Here is a 24,936-nt window from a genome sequence, read left to right as displayed (position 1 = left end):
CCCGGGGTCCCCATGATTTTTCTCAATGGAGCAGATGGGTTTTCAGTCCTGACAGAAATACTGGGACAGATGTTTCAGTAAGACAATCTCTCCATTCTCTCTCTCTCTCTCTTTCTTTACGTGCAGCCCGGGCTTGGAGATTAGCTTTGAAATCTCCAGTAGGGCATATATGGATTAAAGCAAACGCCCGCAAAGCAGCGGAAAAGCCCATTCAGTAAACTTGCATCATGTTTACAAGGCTGGGGTATTAAGAGATTGCAAAATATAGGCCTGGTAGTCATTTAGGGCTGCAGTGGTGATGGGCGGATCTGTGTTCAGTACCATGGACAGATCTCTGTATGTGCAATAGACGCATGATGAGAAATGCCATAATAACACCAATTCAAACTTTTAATCAAGAAAATATTACTGCTTTTTCTAGTTTAGTTAGGTTTTCTTGTAAAAGCACTATCTCAAAACAATTGAATAGAATTGATCTTTGCATGTCTGGTTGTTAAATCAGGGAAACTGAATTGTGTGCCGTGTCACGAGGGCAGTAACTCTGCCCACTTTATACGTATCATCGACGAAATGAGCGCCAGTGCGCCTGAATCCGCGCCCGGGTGAGTTTGGTTTCGGCTGAAGCCGAATAAAGCCTCACAGTCTTCCGTTCAGCACCACAGGACTCCGTCCGTCTGCGGACAGCGATGCTTCATCACCCGAATCTCACCCGAGTCGCCCTCACGACCCATTCATTCCGGTGTCGGACGCGAAGAGTTCAGCCAAGAGTCCGACACGCATGTGACTGCAAACACACCGTAACGTCTGAGTAACAGCAACAAAAGGCGACAGAAAGTGAAGAGATCAGACAGAGAGCCGGTAACTTTACGCAGAGACGCGGGTTTTTTTTGGCGCGCATCTAAAGATTGTTGTCATCATGCCTGTAAGGAGAGGACATGTCGCTCCTCAAAACACCTTTCTTGGAATGATAATACGCAAATTCGAAGGACAGAATAAGTACAAGAAACATATATTATATAAATACAGAGTAAGCAATATATTTGTCTTTAATATAAAAAGTAATGCATACGTTGCGCGTCTAAACATTTATGTAAATAAGTAAATAATAGTCCCCCACCTCTTTTTGTGTATATCCATCGCCAGTTTTTGTTTTGTTCCTCGACTACTGTTTCATACAAGGCTGTTATTAAACTCTGTAATGATAAAGAAACAATGGCACTGCAGTGTATACTTATCTAAAAATGCGAAATTATATCTGATAGATGCGTTAGGACAAATGACAGGAACAAAGAAAAAAGCACACAAAGGATTTTCCCTTAATGGGTTTCATTCACTGTGGAAACATAAAGACTGGCACACGACAACATTCATCTGCTCACATGTGTAAGATCACATTGTTTACGTACACAGTGTTATAGAAATATATGAATGACAGCGTGCTCGTGTTCACATAACGCAGACGCGCTGAGTGTCCAACGATTACGCGCATAGCCTACAGTACGCAGTGAAAGGATTTTAACCATTTTATATAAAATCGACATATATAAATCTATCTTACATATATAAATCTAGGTTTATACCGTTTGTAACCATTATATAAATCATAAAATGACAAAGATATTGAAAAATTACATTTTTTCATTATGGCAACAATAAATAATTAAAACAAATATGAAAAATATATTAAACAATAGAAAATGTTTATACCAAACACCACATCCATTTAATACTAATATGTGTTGCACTTCTTGTTTGTTTGTTTACAGAATAAGAAGTTTCTCATAGCCAATGCCCGGGTCCAGAACTGTGCTATTATTTACTGTAATGATGCATTCTGTGAGATGACAGGATTCTCACGGCCGGACGTCATGCAGAAGCCCTGTACATGTGACTTCCTACATGGAGAACAAACAACGAGACATTCGATTGCCCAGGTGGCCCAGGCACTCTTGGGGTCTGAGGAACGTAAGGTGACCATCATGTACCATCGCAAGGATGGTGAGTCAACAGTACATCCGTACTTACATATTCATACTTTTTCACTGAGCTTGGACTGTCTTTTTCATGAAGGATACAAGTAATGCTGACTTAAAATTTGTCAAAATGAAAATAGACACCTCAATTACACTGTTTGTCTTTAGGAACAGCCCTTGCAGGATTATGCCAAAAATGCTGTTTAGGTAGGCAGTTTGAAAGAGAAAGAAATGAGAGTAGTGTGTCACTAGATGATCTCTTTCTCTTCTCTTGTAAGCGTCTCATTTAGTATGGAGGAAAGCTGATCTCGACTGAAGTGTGCAGTCAAGCACACTCTTTAATGTGGGCATCCTTACACCCGCCTAGAGCTACTCAGTCAAATTCAGCCCTCAGCCTCTCCGATCTCTTCAAACACACAAGATTAAATAAAAAACACACACGGTAGCGTCTGTGTTCAGAGCTGAGATCGTCGTCTGCTTTCTCTCTCGATGTTAGCAGTGTTTGAACAGAGAGATGGGTTAGTGACAATGAGCCGGAAGTCTGAATGTGTTCGATGAGCCATGAGGTCTCTGTGTCTCTCTAAAGTACAAATTATGTTCTAATGATGGAAAAATTTTCCCATTAGACTTTTAGACATAAAATAGCTTCAATAAGTGCATTGAGGAAATCATCAAAAATCCCATAGACATACTGAAACTATATTACAGTAGCGGTCAGAACAATATAAAGATTTGGAACTTGGTCCTGTATATAACCACATAGTGTTACCAACAGTGCTTTTGCACACACGAATCACAAATCATCATTGTGTTTCCTCTACATGTCTTTATAGTGTTAAAATTGTTAAACAATTAAATAATCGCAATAATATAACGGTTGCCACTATCAATGAAAACCCTTAATGAGGAAATGCATTAGTGTGATTTCATTGCACGACAGAGTCGCCATATGGCAACACAGCAATTAGTCTATTATGGCACTGAGATGCCATATGGCAATGATCATACATTCTCAATTTACTGTAAAACTATGTTAAACAAAGGTCGATCTGTCAAAATCATCATCAATTTACTCATAGATCCAGCAAACATCCAGATGTACCAGAAACTCTGCCTTTTTTGTAAGAAAAACAACGTCGGGGAGAAAATCAAATGTCAAGTCACTTAAAAACAGCATATTATTGGTTACTTAAGAGACTTTTGCTCTTTTATTTCAACAGTCACATTTCTTTTAAATTGCATGAAAGTAAATGAAAATGATATAAAATGTATCACAGCACTGTATAAACTTCAATCATACATGATATGATAAAGCGTCTCTCTGATGTGATTTAAGTCATAAAACATCTTATCTGCACTGAAAACCTTAACAAGCTAAACTCATGTGACCTTTTCACATGATTTTGTAATATGTAAGGTCGCGCTGGCACGTCATACGGCTAGTGCAAGACGAGAAGTTGTGGTTTAAAAGTACTAGATAAAAGTACTTTCGCTAGATAAGACTCTTATGCATCGGTTGGGATCATTTAGAGCTCTTTGAAGATGCATTGAAACTGTAAACTGTTGAGGTCCAATAAAGTTCATTATATGGAGAAATATTTTCCTTAAAAAATATTAATTTCTCCTCAACTGAACAAAGAAAGACATAAACATTGTTGTGAGTAAATTATTGGCATTTTTATTTTTTAAGTTCACCAAACTTGGAGTTTGTACAGTGCACTTAAACAATTAAGTTCACTTGGTGTTCATAAAGACTAAACTGTATTTGTCTTTTAACTTTATATAACAAGGTGCAATGAAAGGTATTCAGGACTGACTCTATGTCAATGAATGAATGAACTTAATTCTACACAGAAGCACACAACAAACTGCATTGTTCACGTGTATCTTCATTATAGTGGAAAGAAATACAATGTGCGAGTTAAATGTGGTGCATGCATACAAACACTGATCACCTGAACGGTCAGTGACTTCACAAAAAAACTATAATTTACAACAAAACATCAATAATGCTACAAAGAGTGTAAAAGTCTAAGAAATTGTATTAACAACTGTTTATATGTCCTGTCAGTTGATATTCTTTGACCAAAATTAAATAATTTAAAATTTTCAGGTGCAAGGGCTGAAGGGTATCCTCACAACATTTTGAACTTATACATTTAAGTTTATTGAACTTGAATTTTTAAGTTCATGGTTTTTGTAAGTTAATACGTTAAATGAACAACTATAGTTAAGTTTTGAATTCAAAAGGCAAAATTAAAGTCCTGATTGCTTGACGTTTTGATTACAAGGGCTTTCAGTGTGTGTAGTACTGCAAGGGTTAACCACACTACATAGAGACAAAGTCGAAGTCACCGGCTCATAAAGAAGGTCTATAACAATTCTAATAACTTCAGATAGAGAATAGGTACAATATATATAAAGCTATTGTGTAATAGGAGAAGTGCAATCATTATTGTCTTTGCCGTTATAGATGAATAAAGCTACTGAATAGCACTGGGTGTGAATAAGAAGGGCATTTAAACAGCTATTTCCCCTGTATATAGATATTATTAACCAGCGTTTAAACTGGCATTAAAATTGGATCTGAGAGCAGACTTGGTCTCATTAAGGAATCATTAGAGCTTGGGTTAAAGAGAGCTATCAGCAGCCGAGAGTGAAACTCAACACCCTGTACACACAGACGACAATACATCACATCAGACGAGTATCAGAGAGACATCAGCCGTCCTTTATCAGCCTACTTCTGGCTATTCTTCTAACGATATGAATTATAAAGAAGGTGTAATTAAATTTGAGATAGATAAAGCACCTTAATGAAGAGGACTGATCCTGCACCTTTAAAATAATGAGCTGATCTGAGATCTTATATTGCCTTTTGCAACAATCAAATAATATAGATAAGGCGCACGCACACACACATCCTGATCCGTATTTTCACACTGTCTTCACGTGTAAATTATGCAGAGCAATCCTCCTTGCCTCTTACAACGCTGTCAAACTATCAAAACTTTTGATGAAAATCCCTCGTTTTTAAAGTACCATGAGATGACTCGCGTAAAGACCTCTATGAGACACCTGCAGCCCCCGAACACCATTTTAACAAGGTTACAAACAGCTTCAGGCTGAATCAATATGCAATCCTTAAGCCACCGTGAAGGCAAATCAATGTGCATCCGTGAGCCCAGACTCATTCAGCGGCAGTCATCACGATCGTCCTGCAAAACTGTCAAGCTCCCTGGTGAAGAGAGTTTGTTTTCGAGGATGCTATGGATGAAGGGGTTTATGGTTAATGAGCTCTGATGTCAGAACGCCATTGTAAAGCATACGGAGATGTCAGCACGTGTGCCGAGTTACACCAGTGTGCCCGAACACTTCACTGTCAGCTCATGATGGATTACAGCGCACACACAAAGCTGATGAGCTGTGCGTTTATTTGTTTAGTTCATTACATTTGCTTGACGTCGTTGTTCCTAAATGCGTTCCAGATCTGTTTTTTAAATACTTGTTTGAGGCGAGGTTTTGATCTTTAGAGAATGATTTCAGTTAGCAGAATATACAACTGGAAAACTGGTGCTCGAACCCCTAATATAGATTTAAATGCAAATGAGCTACAGCTTCCTTTCATACAGACAGTGAGCGCTTTCAGTTCAAATACAGTCTGAAACAATAGCATCTAGTGGACATGCAGGACTGTAAGTGGGAGGGGCTTTATCAATGCGACCTCACATTGATAAGAGAATCAAAACGGCATGTCAAATGAGACTACTTTGGTTTAATGGGGATTAAAAAAACAAGGATCGGGTGGATGGGCGTGTCCGATGCCACTTTTGCTAATTTAACGATGGGAAAAATGGTTTGTGCGCCGAGCGCACTGTCGAAAAGGGTTGTCTATATTCTCCTAATGAGTAATGGGTGTGTTTTGGGCGTAACATGCAATAAACCAATGAGAGTCCTATCCCCCAGTTTAAGAATAATGTAAAAAAATGTGTTGTTTTCATTTTTATTAAAATTTATATTCTTTGGATTAAAACCTTTCAAAGCCTTTTTCTTTCAGTCATAGTACAAATACAAATAGCCAACCCATTCTCACTCCCCAAGGTGTCAAAATCTGAACGACTTCAGCGTCAGTATGAAGATGCGAAGGGTGCCCCTATACGTCACTATATCGACGAAATGGGAACTCCGTTGCTTTAATGCTAATCCCTCAGCGTTGGATATAGATGAAAGGGAATCCCAGAAGGTGATGCCGTCAAGTAATTTTTTCCATTGTCGCTTGGGGTTGGGGTTAGAACAACTTTCTGTTACATAAAATTACATCCTAACCCAAACCCAACTCTAACCCTAACCCCAAGTGACAATGGCTTAAAAATCAGAAGACAAAAAGTATAAACCAATACTTAAACTTACATCCAAACCCCAAGTCTAACCCCAACCCCAAGCGACAATGGTTTAAAAAATGGATAAAATTTAGTAGTTACCATCCAGAAGCAGCATGATCCTGCCGATCGTCGCATAACGTGACGGCATCACCTTCCGGGATTCCCTTTCATCTATATCCAACGCTGAGGGATTAGCATGAAAGCAATGGAGTTCCCATTTCGTCGATATAGTGATGCAAAGGGGCACCCTCCGCGTCTTCATACTGACGCTGAAGGCGTTTGAACATGCTTCAGATTTTGACGCCTTGGGGAGTGAGAATGTGTTGAAATAGCAGGCTTTTAATTGCTGTAAATGTATTGATATCCTGCATAATCATTGTAATCTCATAAAATAATTAGCAAATATGTAAGAAAAGGTTTGTACTCTAAAAATACAATACAATACAAGAGATAAAGAATTTACAAACGTGCGGAAAGCCAAAGCGTTTCAGCACTCGGACAGCGCCAGGGGATTTTTAAAAAGCATTACTTAAAATGTTTCTCATCTCACCATATCCACAGGTACAGAGTCATCATATACAATAAATCCGTAGGGTAGCATTTAAAAAACATTTAAAAATAGATGCACTTAATTAAAGCAAAGCATTTATTTATTTAGGCTGCAGGTGAAGCAGCTCTTTATGCCTTCTAACGTCTCATAAATGGTCCTCAATTATGTCCAAGAGAAGCAATAATAATTTTTTACATTTTAATCCTTTAATCATTCATATTTAAAAGCTTTTTTGTGCTGCTGCGCATTCATGTATGTGATAAGCAAACCTGCGTTGCCGTCCCGTTTATAGGCGCATATTACTAATGCGCTCTTTAAATAACAAAAACAATATTGTGCCATAGACTTTAGACTTTGGAGTAGGTTTTAGTTGGTCAATGGCGTAGTCTATTTTAGTTGCCTCAAAATAGCAACGCGCCAACAATGCGCCTGAACACACCTTGTTTTTAGACCCGAATGCCCATGGGCACAAAATTGGGTGCAAATGCATTTGCTATTTAAACAACGTGGAGCTAAACGTGAAAATGATAATTGCGCCGGGTTGAAACTAGCAAAAGACACTTGCGTTGCGCTGTATTGCGCCGGGTGTATGATAGAGCCCATCATTTCCGAGAGTTCAAACACCTTGTAAAAGTGGATTTTGCATAATAGGTGCCCTTTAACCCGGATGCACACTTGCCATGTCTTTGACTTGCTAAATAATCTGAGCAACTGTATGCAATACACTTTTTATCTTCTCGCTAACCCTAACCCTAACTTTTGCAGGTAACAAACACACTGTATGTCAAATAGGTTTGGTATCATGGGTTTGCTCGAGTATGATTGTTTGTCAGATCTGTACCTTCAAGGGACAGAAGTTAAGACCGATCAAACATGAGACAGTGTGGTCACCGTACAGAAACGCTGAAAGATCTAAGGCATGTGGTGATCGAGAGTGCCGGGTTTTATTTGCGGTGACGGGCCGGGCCTGAAGGCTTTAACCTCGTCTTTCTCTCCACCAGAGCTAAATGCAGATGGTTAAGGGCTCTGCAGGTACAGTGTAACAGCAGGTGCAGGATGGTTGCTTCTCAAAAGGGCAGCATGCATTATTAAAGGGCCATCACCTCTTTGGTTACTCTTGCATCTGTTATGAAATAGTAGCGTGTGTTTGGCTGGGTCAGAGGCAAGAGCGTCTGGCAGAGAGAGTGAGAGCCGGCGGCCAATCAGAATACAGCTAATGATGTTATAATTCAAAACATATCAAGTTTAATTTGAGATCAGGTGTCGTGACGAGCTGTCGCTGGATTCATTTGTGTTCTTGTTATGTTATGATAAATACAACACAGAAGTGTCTGAATATATTTATGTTGTTACAAAAATCTAAATGAGTACCCAAAAGGAAATTACTTAGTACTCAACTGGGCATTCCTCTGTGAAACACTACCCATACGGCAAAAAATACATTTCTCTGGACAAAAACATATTTTAAATATATGCTAAATACATTTTGTAGAAAGTAATACTCAATTGAATATTTTTCTTAGTTTTAACCTTCATATATTAACATATATTTCAAAATGCATTTCAAGGGCAAGCAAATACATTTCTTATTTTACATCCAATATGTATTGTTTGCCAAAATATATTTAAAATATATGCTAAATAAGTAAATTTTATAATGTTTGTTTTTTAAGTTAAAAATATATTAAATTTGAACCTTTTTAAAATTGTTAACATGTTCGTAACATAAATAAATTTTTTCTTCCAGTGCAACGTGAATATATTTCCTTGGATTGAAATATATGGAGGGCTAAATATATTTGGTAATACTTTACTTGAAGGGGTGTTCATATGACTGACATGACATGTGTTATGAACATGAAGGAGCTTTCATGCACATTTATGACATTTTTCATTCAATTATGTCAGTTTTAATGCAAAGATGACATTGCTTGAGATGTCTTTGTTAGGACCTTGAAAATAACCAAATACATCATAACTTGTCATTACAAATCGACATTACAAAGACAACATAACTGACCACTTTTTAACAGTGATACAAACTGAATTTGTCATTAAATGTCAATAAGTGTTAATACTCTGTCAAATAGTTTTATAACAGTGTCATGAATATTCTTCAGCTAAAAAAAAGAATTATCCAATAATAATAATAATAATAATAATAATAATAATTATAAATGAGATTTTATTGCATTTGGAGAATTTGGACAATAATGGGTTAAGTCATGCAGCGTTGTAGGGCCAATATCGCTGGAAAAACTGTTAATTACATTAAATAATTTAATTTAATTTAATTTAATTTAATTTAATTTAATTTAATTTAATTTAATTTAATTTAATTTAATTTAATTTAATTTAATTTTATATAGCCTGTTGCATTTTTTTTAGGTATTTAAAATTATTTGACATAGTATTAACACTTAATGACAGTTTAATGTAATGTTAACCCATAAAGCTAAGTAGTTTCTTAAGTTTGATCATTATTCTGCTATGTCATGTTTATGACAGATTTATGACAAGTTATGATGTATTGGCTTATGTCAAGTTGTCATAACAAAGACAATTCAAACAATGCCATCTTTGCATTAAAAATTATTGAATAAATGACACTTAATGACAGTTGTCATAAATGTGCATAAATTCTTTTCATGTTTATAACACGTGTTATGTCATGAAGGTGTCATGTCAGTCTTACACTGCAAAAATGTATTTTCAAGAAAAAAAATCTTAGTATTTTTGTCTTGTTTTCAGTAAAAATATCTAAAAATTCTTAATTTTTTACTGAAAACAAGACAAAAATATTAAGATTTTTTTTCTTAAAAATCATTTTTTGCAGTATTTGAACACCCCTTCAAGTAAAGTGTTACCATGTATTTTTTAAAGCTTTAAAAAAAATATATATATTTTAAAATACATTTCAAAATATACATAAAAGAGCCAAAAAATATATTTTTGTAAACATATTCCAAAATATAAATATAAAAAATAAAAATAATTTAAAAATATATATTTTTTGCCGTATGGGTAAAGATGTTTCTAAAAATATCTTTCTGTGCACTGTCATAAAAAATGGTCCCTTGCTGTCACTGGGGCAGTAAACTTAAAAAAGGTCCTAATATGTACAATTCATACTGTATTGTGGTACTAAAATACTCTTCAGTACCAATGTTATCTCTGAGGTCCTATTACAAACTCTATGAGTGCTAAGGTTTACTTTTCAGTGAAAGTGGTTTAGGGTTCATCAAACACATTCAATTTAGTGTTTTTTGGCACATCTGAAAAGAACCCAGAGCGACACTTGAAGAAGAGCAGATGAATTCGGGCATATGTCTGTCCAGTACATCAGGATAGAACTGCTAATGAAACAGATCTGCTCAACTAAGGGAACCCTTTTTGAAAGCCATCCAGAGGCAACCTAAACCATCTGTTCCTCTCCTCCTGCCAGCATCGTCTACCACTCCTCCACTCGAGCTTTCAGCATTGAGATCTAATCTGACTCACACATGAAGTGAAGGGTGAAACAGAGAGCAGAGTGATTCGATTAGAAAAATCCTTTTTTAGAAACAAAAGCTTTTAGAGCAGAAAATGTTTCTTGGGAATTTTCGATCATTGCTCTAGCTAGATTGTACTTTCACTGAAGTTCACAGAACATGAGCTAGGTCAATAGTGAACAAGCTCCCTTGCTGACCAGCTGGTCAATGATTTAACAGATGACAAATCTTTGTTTTAAAGGCACCACTCGAATCGGCCGAAATGATAAACAAACAAATACTGGATTTATCAACTATATTGGTTATTTCTCTAAAAAATTGTAATAAACATTTATGAATTACTTACCAGGAGAATTGAAAAGGGTCTGTTTTGTATTTGGATACTTCATTCAATTTCGTCAATTCAGCAGCTTTTCCATTCAATTACATTTATGCATTTCAAGGGGTGAGAACCAGAAGTGCATAAGTGACATTTTTTTAGATTCGATTTTTAGATTTAACTTTATTATCTTTGCACATGTAAACAACTCAACAAAATGTTAAAGTTTGGGTGACATGGAGATATAATTATCAAATAAATGCTCTTTATGCTGCCAAAAGTACATAAGTAAATTATTAATCTATTTCACTGCAAAAAAAAAAAAAAATAATAATTTTGTAGCTAGTACTTTTGTCTTGTTTTCAGTACAAATATCCAAACATTTCTAAATCAAAATCCATTTTTAAAAGAGCGAAATCACCTAAGAAAATAAATGTAGTTGTTAGACAAAAAAACATTAAATTTAAGTGAATTTGTGCTTAAAACAAGCAAAAAAAAAAAAAAAAATCTGCCAATGGAATAAGACATCTTTTGCAAAATTTTTCTTGTATTAAGTAAATTCAAGAAAAAAATGTCTTATTCCATTGGCAGATTTTTCTTAGGTCATTTGCTCATCAGGAATTTACATCTTAATTTAAATTTTTTTATATATTTCTACCGAAAGCAAGACAAAAATACTAAGATAGTCATTTTTTGCAGTGTGTGTTTAAGTAAACTTCACTTAAAGTTGTTAAGTAATCATTACTTACATTTTTTAGGGCAACAAGTTTGCTTCGTTTTTTTTTAAGTAAACTCAACTTATTTGGGCCTACAGTGTTGAAAAAGAAGACACCAGTGACCACCAAAGAAAATGTATCTTGATTTAGGAATTTTTTATATTTGTACTAAAACCAAGACAAAAATACTAGGGAAGAAAGTCATTTTTGCAGCGTTGGAGTTATAAAAATTTAAAATAATACACAAATTCAATTGTTCTGGCTCTTTTGGTTGAGGTTATACCGTAGGACATAAATGAAGAGTTTCGTTGCAAAACGAGATAAATCCATTTTTTTAACATTTTTGTCAAAACATGTTTATTATTATGTTATCATGTTATTATTTTGTTTTATGGTGCTACTTAGTTGTATTTTTTAAGTTAGGAAGATTTTAAATCAAAACAAACCAACTGCAGTTGCATTGAAGTTAATTGGAATGCACAACCAAAAAACGTGATTTCTGAACAATTAAAAAAACGGTGGTTATCTCGTTTTGCAATGAAACTCTTCAAATATATACATAAATTAAAAAATGTTAAACATTTGACATAAAGTGAGCTCACTTTATGTCAAATGCCCTAACACACAGATGAGAAGCCGAATATTAGAATATGACAAACGCCTTTCAACCATTTCAGAACGTGACAAATCAAAGATCCCAGCGGGGAAATCATCACTAGTGGTATGAATTTAACAGCCAATCAGTTTACTCATATAGTGGGCATGAGATGGAGATCAGTCTGTATGGCAACTTGATGCAATGCTGATTAGAAATGAAAATAGGCCAATGGTTTTGGGATCACAGCAGCCCCAGTAAGACCAGAACAAACCAAATGGCCACCAGACGGCAAACAAAGGGTTACTGCCTCTCTGTCCCATCCACCATTAACTTAACAACCCCAACACTGTCACAATGTATTAGAGAGATACGCTGAGCAAAAAGAAATTGCTACAGTCTTCTTGGCCATTGAGTTTTATTTATATCTTTTACAACCATACATAAGTGAAGAATCATTCAAGCATTGATTCTACTATATGATCGTGTAAAACTCAAATGACTTTTTATAGATAAGATTAAGAATTAAGAATGCATTGATAAGTGTGGAAATTCACATTAACTAAGATGAATAATTGCAGTAGATGTATTAGTTCATATTAGGAATTTTAACTTTATTAAAGCCCTCAGTCAAGTCCATGCTATCTCGGCACCCACAATTCACCTCCAAAGCATGATGATTGACCTCTTTAAAAAATGAAATGCAAAATGCTCTTTAAAATTGGCTTGCATGCAGAGTATCACGACCACATACTGTCCCGTTCCAAAAGCAGATTCTCGGTGCTTAGCATGAAAAATCAAAACAGCCTGCATCCCAAGTCGCCTTATACTATGCCCTAAAAGTATGTACTGTTTTTGTTATGGAAAAGCATAGACATTTAAGCGTATTGAAATGGGACATACTGAAACTAATTTCGACTACTATTTAGAACTGATAGTATGCAAATAAGGATGCAGGCTTTGTGTAGAACTATAGACTCAATCTGTCTCCAAAGCCAATGACAAAAAATAATCAAAAGCAAGTTATTTAAAATTATTTTACCATCTGAAATCGGTTGCAGCAGAAGCTTTCAACTTTTTAGTTTGCCGAACCCCCTTGACCCAAGTACCCCCATAGATTTGAAGTAAATGTTTCAATAATTTAAGAGCACATTTGCATGTTTAACATCAAAACCTCATTATTGGACCTTCATCAATTATCTTCTACATAAAACATATCTGTATATTTTGCATGTGTTTTTCTGATATATTTGCAGTGTTGGGTAATGGTGACATGACATGCAGATTAAACAAAGAAAATATATACTTTTGTTAGTAAGTGTTTTTTGATTATAAGTGATTATAATTGTAATATTTTTTTCATCAACTCACGAACCCCAAGAAATTCCCTAGCGAACCCCAGTTTGGGAAAGCATGGTTATTTGTTGAAAAGTATGCATGTTTTAATATATTAAAGGGGATATTTCACAAGACTTTTTAAAATGTCAAACAAATCTTTGGTGTCCCCACAGTACATATGTGAAGTTTTAGCTCAAAATATCATATAGATCATTTATTATAACTTTTTAAAATTGACACTTTGTAGGTGTGAGCAAAAATGTGCAGTTTTTGGTTGTGTCCTTTAAAATGCAAATGAGTTGATCTCTGAACTAAATGCCAGCGCCGTGGTTGGATAGTGCAGATTAAGGGGTGGTATTATCCCCTTCTGATATCACAAGGGGAACCAAATTGCAATGAGCTATTTTTTCACATGCTTGCAGAAAATGGTTTAAAACTAAGTACCTGGGTTGATCTTTTTCACATTTTCTAGGTTGATAGAAGCACTGGGGAACCAATTATAGCATTTAAACATGGATAAAGTCAGATTTCTTTAACACAGTATATACTTTGTGGGACTGTAGTTTATGTATGCGAGTCCAGAGATAGGTTAGAGTTTTCTGTTTGGAGGGTTAAGTTACTATAAGAAGTTTAAGAAACAAAGCATTTTCTCCTGAGTAATGTTCAACATAACTGGGTTAAAGTAGTTATCTGCTGGAGATTACCCAAGCGCATGTTGTAATCAGATTCGCTCGTGTGTTCATTCAGAATTTGATTGCTCAGACTCTCGTTCACTTTCTCCACCATAATGGATCTCAGCTGCTGTATTGAGCCGTCACCTTTAAATTGCATTACTCCTAAAACACTGAATGCAGTGAATGTGAAAGCTGCAACCCTTCACCTGCGGTCATTAGACTCTGATGGGTTGTCTAGCGAATAAAAAGCCTCTCAGCGGAGGGAGTTTCAGAGTGAAATCTATCCCTCCGCTCGCTAATGACTTAACACAGTCTTTCCTGAAGGTATGACCATTATGGATCTATTTTTAGCCTAATGCCTTCAAAAGCCTAAACTCACCCGGTGAATAAAACGAAATCTCTCCCCGGGGATGCGGCGCTTCAATCGCCCGTGTCTTGAGGAGAATAAAGTGGCTTTTTTAAGAAATTATAGGGTGCCCGCATGGAAAAATGTTTATTTAGCATCTTCTGAGTTTTTCCTTTGAGGAATAAAGATTATGTTGCACTTCTAGGAAATTGCTTTGTCACCTTGTAATGCATTCATTAAACAGACCAATAAAGTAGTGCTTAACGTAATGGAAACGATGGGAAGTTTTAAAGCAATGCACGCTCCTGTTATGACACTCAGACTGATAATGAAGTGTAGGTTTCTATTAAAGATCATCATGTTTAAACTTGCCTGTCACATGCACCACTGAATAAAGTCTGAAAGATGATTTTACATCAGCGCTGTGCCATTATTTGCCATTATAAATCATACAAGCCAGAAAGAAACCAAACCAAAAGGTGTCTTAATATTTTTGTGACGTGACAGAAATGAGACTCATTGACCAGTGCTGTTTGTCACAAATATGCAAATATATATATATATATATATATATATATATGTATTGTGCATACATAAATAATGCAATATACAGTCACATGAAATATTTATGATTTTTATAATTTTTGATTCGCCTGTCATAGATGGAGCAGGTGTGACAAAAGTTCAGTTTGAACATTAGGGGTGTAGGACAAGAAGTCGTCATTTAGATGGTCTTAGTGAAATGCATACTTGTGTATTGATGTCTCAATGTGCCACAATGTTTTAATTATTGATGATGGAAATAAGAATCTAATGAAATTTCCATCATCTTGAATGGGGAACTATACTGTACAGTATGTTCATATCACGAGTCATGACAGTAGCAGATGCAAAGTCAAAAATATACTGTTCTCCACTCAGATCTCAGTTTCACAGCTCCATTTCTCAGTAACACACAGGTCTCAGAGCAGCGAATTTTTTAAATGAATGAAACATACAGGTCCCAGAACAGCGATATATGCCAATTTGAGTTTATCCCAACCGGCTCGGACGATTAACAGTAGTGTACATTTCCCCGTTTTAATTCCAAATCTATAGACAATTTTTTTTTCTAATTTTAGTGTTTTAATAAATATTAAGATTTCATTTAAAAATCCGTTCACTTGGAAAGTAAAAGTTAATTTCCCAAACCAGTAGCACATGCTTAAAACCTAAAGCTAAGCAATGGCAAGCACCACTATACTGTACAGGTCTGAGATCAGGCAGTAACTATTCGTTTGTGAATGAAAGGTGAGCTCACGCTGACTGACGGTTGTGTTTGATGCTAAAAGTCCTGAGGGAACAACAAGTGTGTAGTGGGCTGGAAAAACAGAGATGAAGTGAGAGACGTCTGCTGTGCGGTACGGTATAGAGCCTCAGCCATAACTACACCTTCATGATGAGGTCACGTAAAAGCTTTTGTAATTTGAAGAAGGGTTACTTGATACAATGACACTATAGGTGATTCAACCAGTAGCCTACATGTGAGTGTCACAGGTTAACTACTGTAATCCAACCAACCACACTGAATTTGTAATGATTCGTGCTTCAGTGTGAATCACAGAGGATCTGCTGCAAATCAAACACAGCAGTCGCTAATGTACAACTCAGTGCATATACAAACCATAGACTGTAAAAAAGATGGACGACGCCTGTTCGCTCTCTCCAATTGGTGAAAAGTGAAGCCGCCAGTTGCCCGATATGGCGCTGACATCTTGGGTCTTGAGTCTGCGCAATAGCGATTTCGGGACCAGTCATGCGCAGTAGTGAGCAGGAAGGGAAGGCGCGAAGTCAAAACCCCGCCCTCGCTCTCGTAGAATGCGCATATCACACGATACCACAGCTGTCAATCATGACGTGACACCACCGTTTTTATATCATTAAATAACTAACTAAACACAAACCTATTTTAAAAACAAACATGTGAATTTACATCAGCGTGATAAAAGCTACAGTAAATGACAGAAACCAGCTTCGGAAAAAAGATAATTGAAGTGTAATTAATTTTTTTAGTTGGTCTCAAGTCCCATTGAATAACATGGGGAGGCGGGCTTTATGACCTATACTGGGACCGGTCACTGGGGGGCGATCGAGACATTTTGGCTTCACTTTTCAGGGCTTGTGCGGCACGCTTGATACAAACACTAATGTTAGACTTTTAAAAATTAATGTGTCATTTCATTCATATCTTTATATAATCTAAAAAAAAAAATTTTTTAATGACAAAGAACCTGTTGTGAAACAGATATTAAAGAGGTGGTTCAATGGTATTTCATGCATTCTGACTTATTAACACAGTTATAGAGTTGTTTCCTCATGCTAAACGTAGGCAAAGTGTCAAAAAAGCAGTTGGGCGTGATAGAGTATTTCTATTCCGAATGCACTTCGCCAGGGTTCGTACAAGTTGCAGAAAGTTTTTTTTTTTCGATTACGGGTCCAGCTGACGTTTCAGGGGTTTCTATACGTATTACTTCTTTTTATGGGCACTTTCCCCGGAAAACCCCGTCCACCCGTCAATTAGCGGGATACGCTAGTACTTGCAAACATCACATCACGCGACAGCATTGTTTAATTTCAAAACTCAACAATGTCACAAAAGATGAATTGTGTTTTTGAATGTAAGGAGAAGAAAGCCAGCCTTATGGAAACAGCGGAGTTTTGCGTGTGTTTGATGCGCTTGAATTTTTGCAAATTCCGTTTTATCCGTTTTAATTTTTGGCAATTATATTTTTTACCCTTTACTTGTATTTTAGTCATAAAAAGAGTGTGCCTTTAATGTTAATGATTAAAATGTAAATGATTTGGGGGAAAGACTGGATAACACGATTACTTAATGACTATAAAAGATGCATTTACACACGCACATACACACGCGCGTGCGCGCACACACGCACACACACACACACACACACACACACACACACACACACACAACTAAATTCAATGCATTGTTTAGTGCTGTTGCAGGAGGCTACAACAAGGTTTCAAAGCAGTGGTGCCTTCAGAAGTGCCTTAAACACATCAATCCAGCGGAACGCGATCCATATTTTATACACAATCGCTTGAAATGCATATAACTTTACAAACAAACACAGGATAGTGATCTGACTTAGGACAGCATGAGGTGCTCTTTGCACGTGCAAGCGAAAGAGAGACAGAGAGCGGCGCCATGATGCAGATGATTATATTTTAAATGCGAGGGATAGTTAGTTTGCCTCAGCTCGCTTGAAATGCATAAAACTTAACAAATACATGAGGATTTGTGTTCATACTTCGGACAGATGCGTGAGCGCGTGCACGTGAGAGAGGTACAGTGAGACAGACGTGGATGAGAGAGTGCATGTATCTTTGCGCTCACCATGAACAGAATGTTGACTAAACTTCCAAAATAACAGTTCTCCGGTGACATAAAAGTCATGTGAGACCTGCTCGGAACTAAGTGCTTAGCGTCGAATTTCTTAATTTTTTCGCTGACGAAAGCAGAGTCGTGGAGAGCTGCTTCGCCATGGTTTCAGTGTTTTGGAGGGGGTCTGAAACGACAGGAGGGGGCGTGTCGCCCAGATTTACTTCCCCCGGTCTGCATTTCCCCCAGACATACGTTCGTCTCCCACACAAAAACATAATTTTATTCAAAATATGTAAAATTCCGCGTTAATACCAGATTCCGTGTTAATTAGCCAATTCCGCAATTCCGTCCGCGATTCCGTGATCGCGGAAATTATAGGGCCCTAGTTATGTTGGAAATAGGCGCGTGCATATTATATAAATGACACGAACATGTAGTGAATCATAAGTTAAACAGTGTTGTATAGTGTTGCATGACTCGTACTCGCTTCTCCCGCAGCTCGTAACTCCTCCTTCTTCATTTTTTCGTTCGTTATTGGAAAGAATCGGTAAAGCTAATCTTTCTTTTATAAATCTAATTAAACTAAAGACTCTTCGGAGATATAAAGGATGTAATACTACTCTATAGGTACTCCAGATTAACATCAGAAATGCAGAAACAGTGTGTGTTATGTGAGCTTTAAAGGTTCTTTATCGAACCATTTACCCAAAAATGGTTCTTTTATGGCATCGTGAAGCACCTTTATTTTTAAGATTTTGTATGACAGCGGTGGCACAACAGGCTTTATAGACTACAGGTGACTTTCAGCGTGATACAGGATATAAAGAGACCTCTTCATTGAACTACTGTACTGTTTGTCCATCTGCTTTAGGTCTTAAAACCCAGAAACACAGTGAATCAAGCCAGAAACCCGAACTAATGTTGCCCACATCACAGTAGGAGACAAAAAACAACCACAATACCAAAGACTCCCAAACTAGACATCAACAACACAAGTGTGCAATTTCTATGACACTAACGACAGCAAACAGAATTTACAGAATTTCAACGTTTCATAATTATGAGCAATGAGATGATTATCTAACCCAATTCACATTTTTATCCGCAAATTTGAGTTAACACATTCAACTTCTCTCAGAAGTCTGGGATAAATAAAGATGACTATTTAACCATTAAGGCCTGGTTTCACAGACAAGGTGAATATTTAACCATTAAGGCCTGGTTTCACAGACAAGGTTTAGCTAAAGCTCTTAGTTCAATAAAAATGTTTCAGCATCTTTTAGAAAGATGCCTTAAAAAAGATGTTACTGGTGTGTATTTTGAGATAAATCAATGGCACTGGCATATTTTAGGATTTATCAGGTCAAGTTATTTTCAGTTGAGACAGCTTAAACATGTGCCTTATGCTACGTACACACCAAACGCGGGCATCGCGTTACTCGCTCTAGACTGTACTCGCGGGATTTAACTTTGTGTCATGCCAATTTTTCCCTCAAGTTGAATATTATTTTCAGCTTGGCAAAGACGCGTTTAAGACGAATAGCGCATGTTTTCGCGGCAAACGCATCACTCCATGCAAGGACGCGTCTGATCACGTCTTTGCATTGACTTTGTATGTAATCTACTACTAGTGCAAATCGTTGAACTCGCATCTGGTGTGAACCCACAGTTAGTCTAGGATTACTTTTTGGCTGTTTAACAGCCTTATCTGTCAAACCGGGCTTCTTTTAAGGACTGCAAGTAAATAACTGCATCTGAATAAAATAATTATAAAGTGGTTTGGCCTTTTTTGTAAAACAACCAATTTCATGATTCATGGATAACAATAATTACTAATAAATACTACTGTGATATATATGAAATACTAAAGAGCTTACAAATCATAAAGGATTATCCATTACTGAAAAATATAAAATATAATATAAATAAATAATATTTTATTAAAACACAAATAATTAAATCAAATTCTGTCTATATACTAAAGGTGGATATTTTTTATAAATCTACCTATAATAGATAGATATCCACACATCCTAACCATCCTTGTATTATGCATCAATGCATATCAATAGATTTTTTTGAAAGGGCTGCACAATTAAGACAAAAAAAATTAACAGTTATCATTTTGATGAATAGTATTTACATTGTTTTTATTTCATTATCAACTACTACAACTAACCCCACTGTAGCTAAGTTTCCATCCACTTGTCAATCGAATTATCTGAAGTTCGGTTAAAAAACTTATACGAATAAAGCTGGTGAAAGTGTGTTTCCATCCAACGGCTTTAAAGCGAATAAAAACCTGTGCGTAATGACGTCACATGCTGGTTTGCGATCAAATTGGTATATCGAATTGATTTGAGACATTTGAAGGTGTTTCCATTCATTTTCGCACTGAATCGCACAATATTCAAGCAAACATTTGCGAACAAAGTTTTGCTAGACAAATTTGCGGCATTTCACAAGTTATAAGTGCTTATGTGCCAGCTGAGCTGATAGCGACATATCAAGCTATAATAATAAGAAAATTACATTAACATCAAATTGCTATGATGATGCAGATGCATGTAAATGCCCAACGACAACGGAGGCATTAACGTGAAATGATAGTCCGGATCAATTCTTAACGTAAATGAGAACGAAAAAATATCTTTAGAGTTGTTAATAAGCCAATAAAGCTACGAGGGTTCTTTGGCCGAGGATCCATCTCATCAAGGTCGAATTTGCTTTTATTTTCCCTCCGACACCGTTGCAAGATAACTCTCTTTTTTGAAACACGTATCGCTGTTTGAGCGCCTCATTTACTCCGGAGTACGTCCCACGTCTTGTCATAACCATTGTTGGGCATTTCCTTCGCCAGTTCCTGATCAATTATGGCATTTCTTAGATTTTTGCTATCTAAAATAGAGCTGTAATCGGGCCTGAAATGACCGGAGCCCGACAGAATGCAGCCCGAACCCAAAAGTACATTTAGGTTGACAGCTTTTTAAAAGCCCGAACCCGTTTACAGCCATACATTATTTAAATTTGCGCACGCAAACAGCTTTTATCAAGAATTAGTAATTTACACAGGTTTTAACATTATTTATTAATGACTAACTGGGCTACACGTCACTTGGAAGTTGAAACAAAGAAAAAAAAGTCATCTGTAACATCGTAACATCTCGTTCTAAATGCCAATAAAAACAATTATTTCTTAACGAATTAAATTAAGATAATACATTCTGAATAAGATGGTTATTTGGGAATAACGAAATTAAGATAAAGGTTCTGTGGTATTTGCTTCGGCACTTTCTTTACATTAATGCCAACATTAGTCTATATCCTCTGTCTAAATTATGTATTTAAGACTAAGTAATATTTAGTTATACATTAAAAAACCTTTACTCACCAAGATAAGGCTACATTTTTGGTGAGGAAATTATTAAATCCACTGTAAATTTAGCCTACCGTGCAAAGGCGGAGCACGAGCCCGTGTAAAATGTTAGAAATGAAGCCCGAATCCGACCGAACCCGTTGGGTTCGGGCAAAAATCTTCAGCTCTACCGTTATTTTCTCTGGTAAATAAAATTTAAAATTAATCTCGTCTCGTCGTTTGTCCACTTACATCTGACTTTGTTGACACACGCCATGTGTGCCACCAGAGCGGAAATGACCTAAAACTTTTTCTTCTTTGCAACCATAAAAGGACCTAAACTTTAATCGCAAATCATTATTTATTCGGCAAATAACGTTTCCATCAGCGTTTATCGGATAAGCCATATATCGATCAAGATAAAATCCGATGAGATCGAACGTATTTCTTTTGAGTCGATATTCATGAAATTCAATCGAATTTTACTGTTTCCATAACGCATTTTTCATTCGATATCACTTAATTCGGATAAAGACATGTGGATGGAAACATGGCTTGTGTAAAAATGTTTTCAATCCCAGCTATCAGGAGTTGCTGACATGTTTCAAAATAATGTTATGTTTTAGTTAACAAGACAGTGATTAAAAAACAACATGATCTCACAAAGTTCCGTGGGATAGTCACGGAATTTTGTGCTCATTTTCCGTGGCATTCTCACGGATCTCTGCATTTTTCCGTGGCCCTGCTACGGACTGTCCTTTTTCGTGGCATTCTCACGGATTGGTTGCTCGGCTGCTTTTTCCTGTTTTCAAGCCATTTTCGCTTCGGTTTAGGGTTAGATTTGGTGTTTGCGTTAGTATGTCACTTTAAATATTGGTTCATACTATTTTTTCTGATTTATTATTTTATATTTTCTAAACTTTAAACAATTGTTGCCTGCCATTGGGGTTAGAGTTGGGTTTGGGTAGGGATGTCATTTCATGTAAATCTAACCCTAAACCGAAGCGAAAATGGTAAGAAAATAGGACAAAACAGTTGAGTAACCAATCCGTGAGAATGCCACGGAAAAATGAGCACAAAATTCCGTGACTATGCCACGGAAATTTGTGAGATCAGGTTGTTAAAATAATATAAGGTTGGATTTGGTGACTTACACACCCAACTCAGAAATAAAAAAAAAAGAAATAAAAAATTGTAAATCCATTCACTTAGAAAAGTTAATTTCTCGAACCAGTACATTCTTAAAACTTAAAGCTACGCAATAACTATATTGATATTTGCCTTGGCAAGCACCACTAGTAAAATACTATACAGGTCTGAGATCAGGCAGTAACAACTCTATATACCTGTAGTTTTCTATAAATGCACAGCAACAGATTTATTTTAGACAAATATAAAACAGCACTGTTATTTAAACCTAACACGTTGCAAAAAAACCCATTAAGGGTGCCGAAAAGCTTTTACAGAGTTATCCTGAAAAATATGTCAAGACCTGACTACTTCATCTCTCCAGGGTGTTAGTGTTCCTCTTGACCCATTTCCCTCAACTTTACCTTCATTAGGACACAAGAGCTTTACCCGTCACATCTCTATCACTATGACTGCAGATCTTTTATCAGTCTAATGTCCTCAGCGGTGTCTTTATACAGCAGGTCGGGACTAAGCCGTGTTGTTCGGTTAGTTCAGATGTAAAGCGGTAGAGTTGTAACAGTACATGGTGTAGAGCAGCAATATGAGAGGAGCAGATGAAAGAGAGACAACAAAACACCAAACAACCAGACAGGATCCATGTCTGTCCTTCATTATTAATTACAGAAAGCTATCATTAGTGGCTTAAAAGTATTGTGAAACTTAATGACATGGTTTAAAACCATAATAGATGACTTTATATTCTTTACATAAAGAATGTATGACTCTTTATATCAGGAAATTAATGCATTAATGCAATGCAATGATTTCATAGAGCCCATCGCAGCAGACCCAATAACTGACCAATGCAACAGAGACATTAGTGGTAAATCACCGTGTATTATGCAATGCAAAGCATAACAAGAAATAAAATCTGATTGCTTATGCATAATTTTCCCATCTCAATTAGTCTTAATCAAGATTAAATTTTTGTATCATCAAGAAAAATGTCATTGCAAAAAAACATCTCAACAAAGCTGCATATTAAACCTTAAACAGCGCTTCAATCATCATGCAACGTTTTCATTTTTTTGTCTGAATGGACAAATTGGTTGTTGCTTGACTTTGTGGCATCACACCTGGTCTGTGTAATTGAGCAGAGAAAGTTATGTCACTCAACATACAGCATCAACACTTAGAGAAAAGAAACCAAGCATATCATCACACAATAAGTATTATACTGTAAAACATAGCGATTACATTCTGTTTTATAAGCAATATTAATGGCTAAATACTCCAATTCATTCCCAGCTGCATGAGTTTTGGCTGGAACTATTATTTTTCTGACCAGTTTGGAAAACTTTCAAGATAAATTCAATTCAGTTCAATTCAATTTATTTATATAGCGCTTTTCTCATTTTGTTAATTGTATCAAAGCAGATTTACATAATAGATGCAGTGAAAAGCACAGAAAATCGACAGATAGCACAACATAATACACGATAGCACAAGCAGCTAAATTTGCTGCGGCTTTAAATCAACATTATAAGCGAACGTATTACTAATGTAACGTATAGAAGTTAAGCCCAAGAAGGCTGCCTCCCCGGGTTGAAAAACCCCCTAGAAGAAAAAACCCCCGGATTTTTAGCCAGAAGTAAAAAAAAAGTCCTAGGAGGGAAAAACCCATGGGAGATATATATATATATATGCACTGAGATGGATAAGGAGATTAAGCGGATATTAAGTGGGCCCATCGCAGCAGACCCAGATAAATAGATCAAAAGCCGTCATTGTTTTGTAATTGCATTTGGTGATGAGAAGATATTACACCCTTCAATGCATTTGTACACCTAACTTTAAAATTCCTTTAAACAAATTAAGCTAAAACAATGCAATCTCAGTATACTTCATCCATCACTCCTCGTTTTCAATTGTATTTTTTACGATTTGTAAGTTAACGATACGAGTCCACAATGACAGCTGCTGTAAACAAACCCCTCCTGTTTCTGTCCTCCTGAAAGATGTAAGTCTGCAGTAAGCAGACGGTTTAAATGATTCTCACAGAAGATGCAAATTGCAAGAATATGTTGAGCTCAATATGTGTTTGAAAGGCTTACACGCATTCAGATTTCTCAGTAGCAGCAGTCATCACTGGTGTTTATTAGCAGTATACTGACTGTCTGACTAAATAAACTGTAACTAGCAGTCTTAATTGGACTGCTCACAATTGAAGAAACCTTTGAGCTCTTTATCCAACATCCATACTCACATTTCCATTTGTCAAGTGGTTCATTTATTTGGCCTGTCTCTGTGGAAAGATAAATAACATAAAATGTATTTGATTGTTTCTTACTGCTACGATCCAAGCATCTAAACTGCCTAGAAAATAAACATAAACATCTTATTCAAACTGATTTTGATAAATGGATAACTGATATGATAATGAAAAATGTATATCTTGTAATAATCTGCAAGTCGCTTTGGATAAAAGTGGTCCAGGTCAAGACAAACTCCTGAACTCCAAACTGGATGTCAGAATGGGAATGAAAGGTGATTTAAGCAATTTTGAGCGTGGCATGGTTGTTGGTGCCAGACGGGCCGGTCTGAGTATTTCACAATCTGCTCAGTTATTGGGATTTTAACGCACAACCATTTCTAGGGTTTACAAAGAATGGTGTGAAAAG

At 36.3% G+C, this 24,936-nt stretch overlaps 1 protein-coding gene across 1 annotated transcript in view; it reads left to right on the top strand.

The window, feature by feature from the left end:
• Positions 1-591: 591 nt before the first annotated feature.
• The window catches only part of LOC129452438 (voltage-gated inwardly rectifying potassium channel KCNH7), an 85,085-nt gene continuing 60,740 nt past the window's right edge, over positions 592-24,936 (top strand). Inside the window, exons 1-3 of the mRNA XM_073854764.1 lie at positions 592-996; position 1,027; positions 1,773-1,998. Of these exons, the coding sequence (XP_073710865.1) occupies positions 917-996; position 1,027; positions 1,773-1,998 (307 nt within the window). The 5' untranslated portion in view covers positions 592-916. The remainder of the gene's footprint in view (positions 997-1,026; positions 1,028-1,772; positions 1,999-24,936) is intronic.

Source organism: Misgurnus anguillicaudatus, chromosome 17, assembly GCF_027580225.2.
Source record: "Misgurnus anguillicaudatus chromosome 17, ASM2758022v2, whole genome shotgun sequence".
Lineage (NCBI taxonomy): Eukaryota > Metazoa > Chordata > Actinopteri > Cypriniformes > Cobitidae > Misgurnus > Misgurnus anguillicaudatus.
This window is presented reverse-complemented; position numbering and strand designations above follow the sequence as displayed.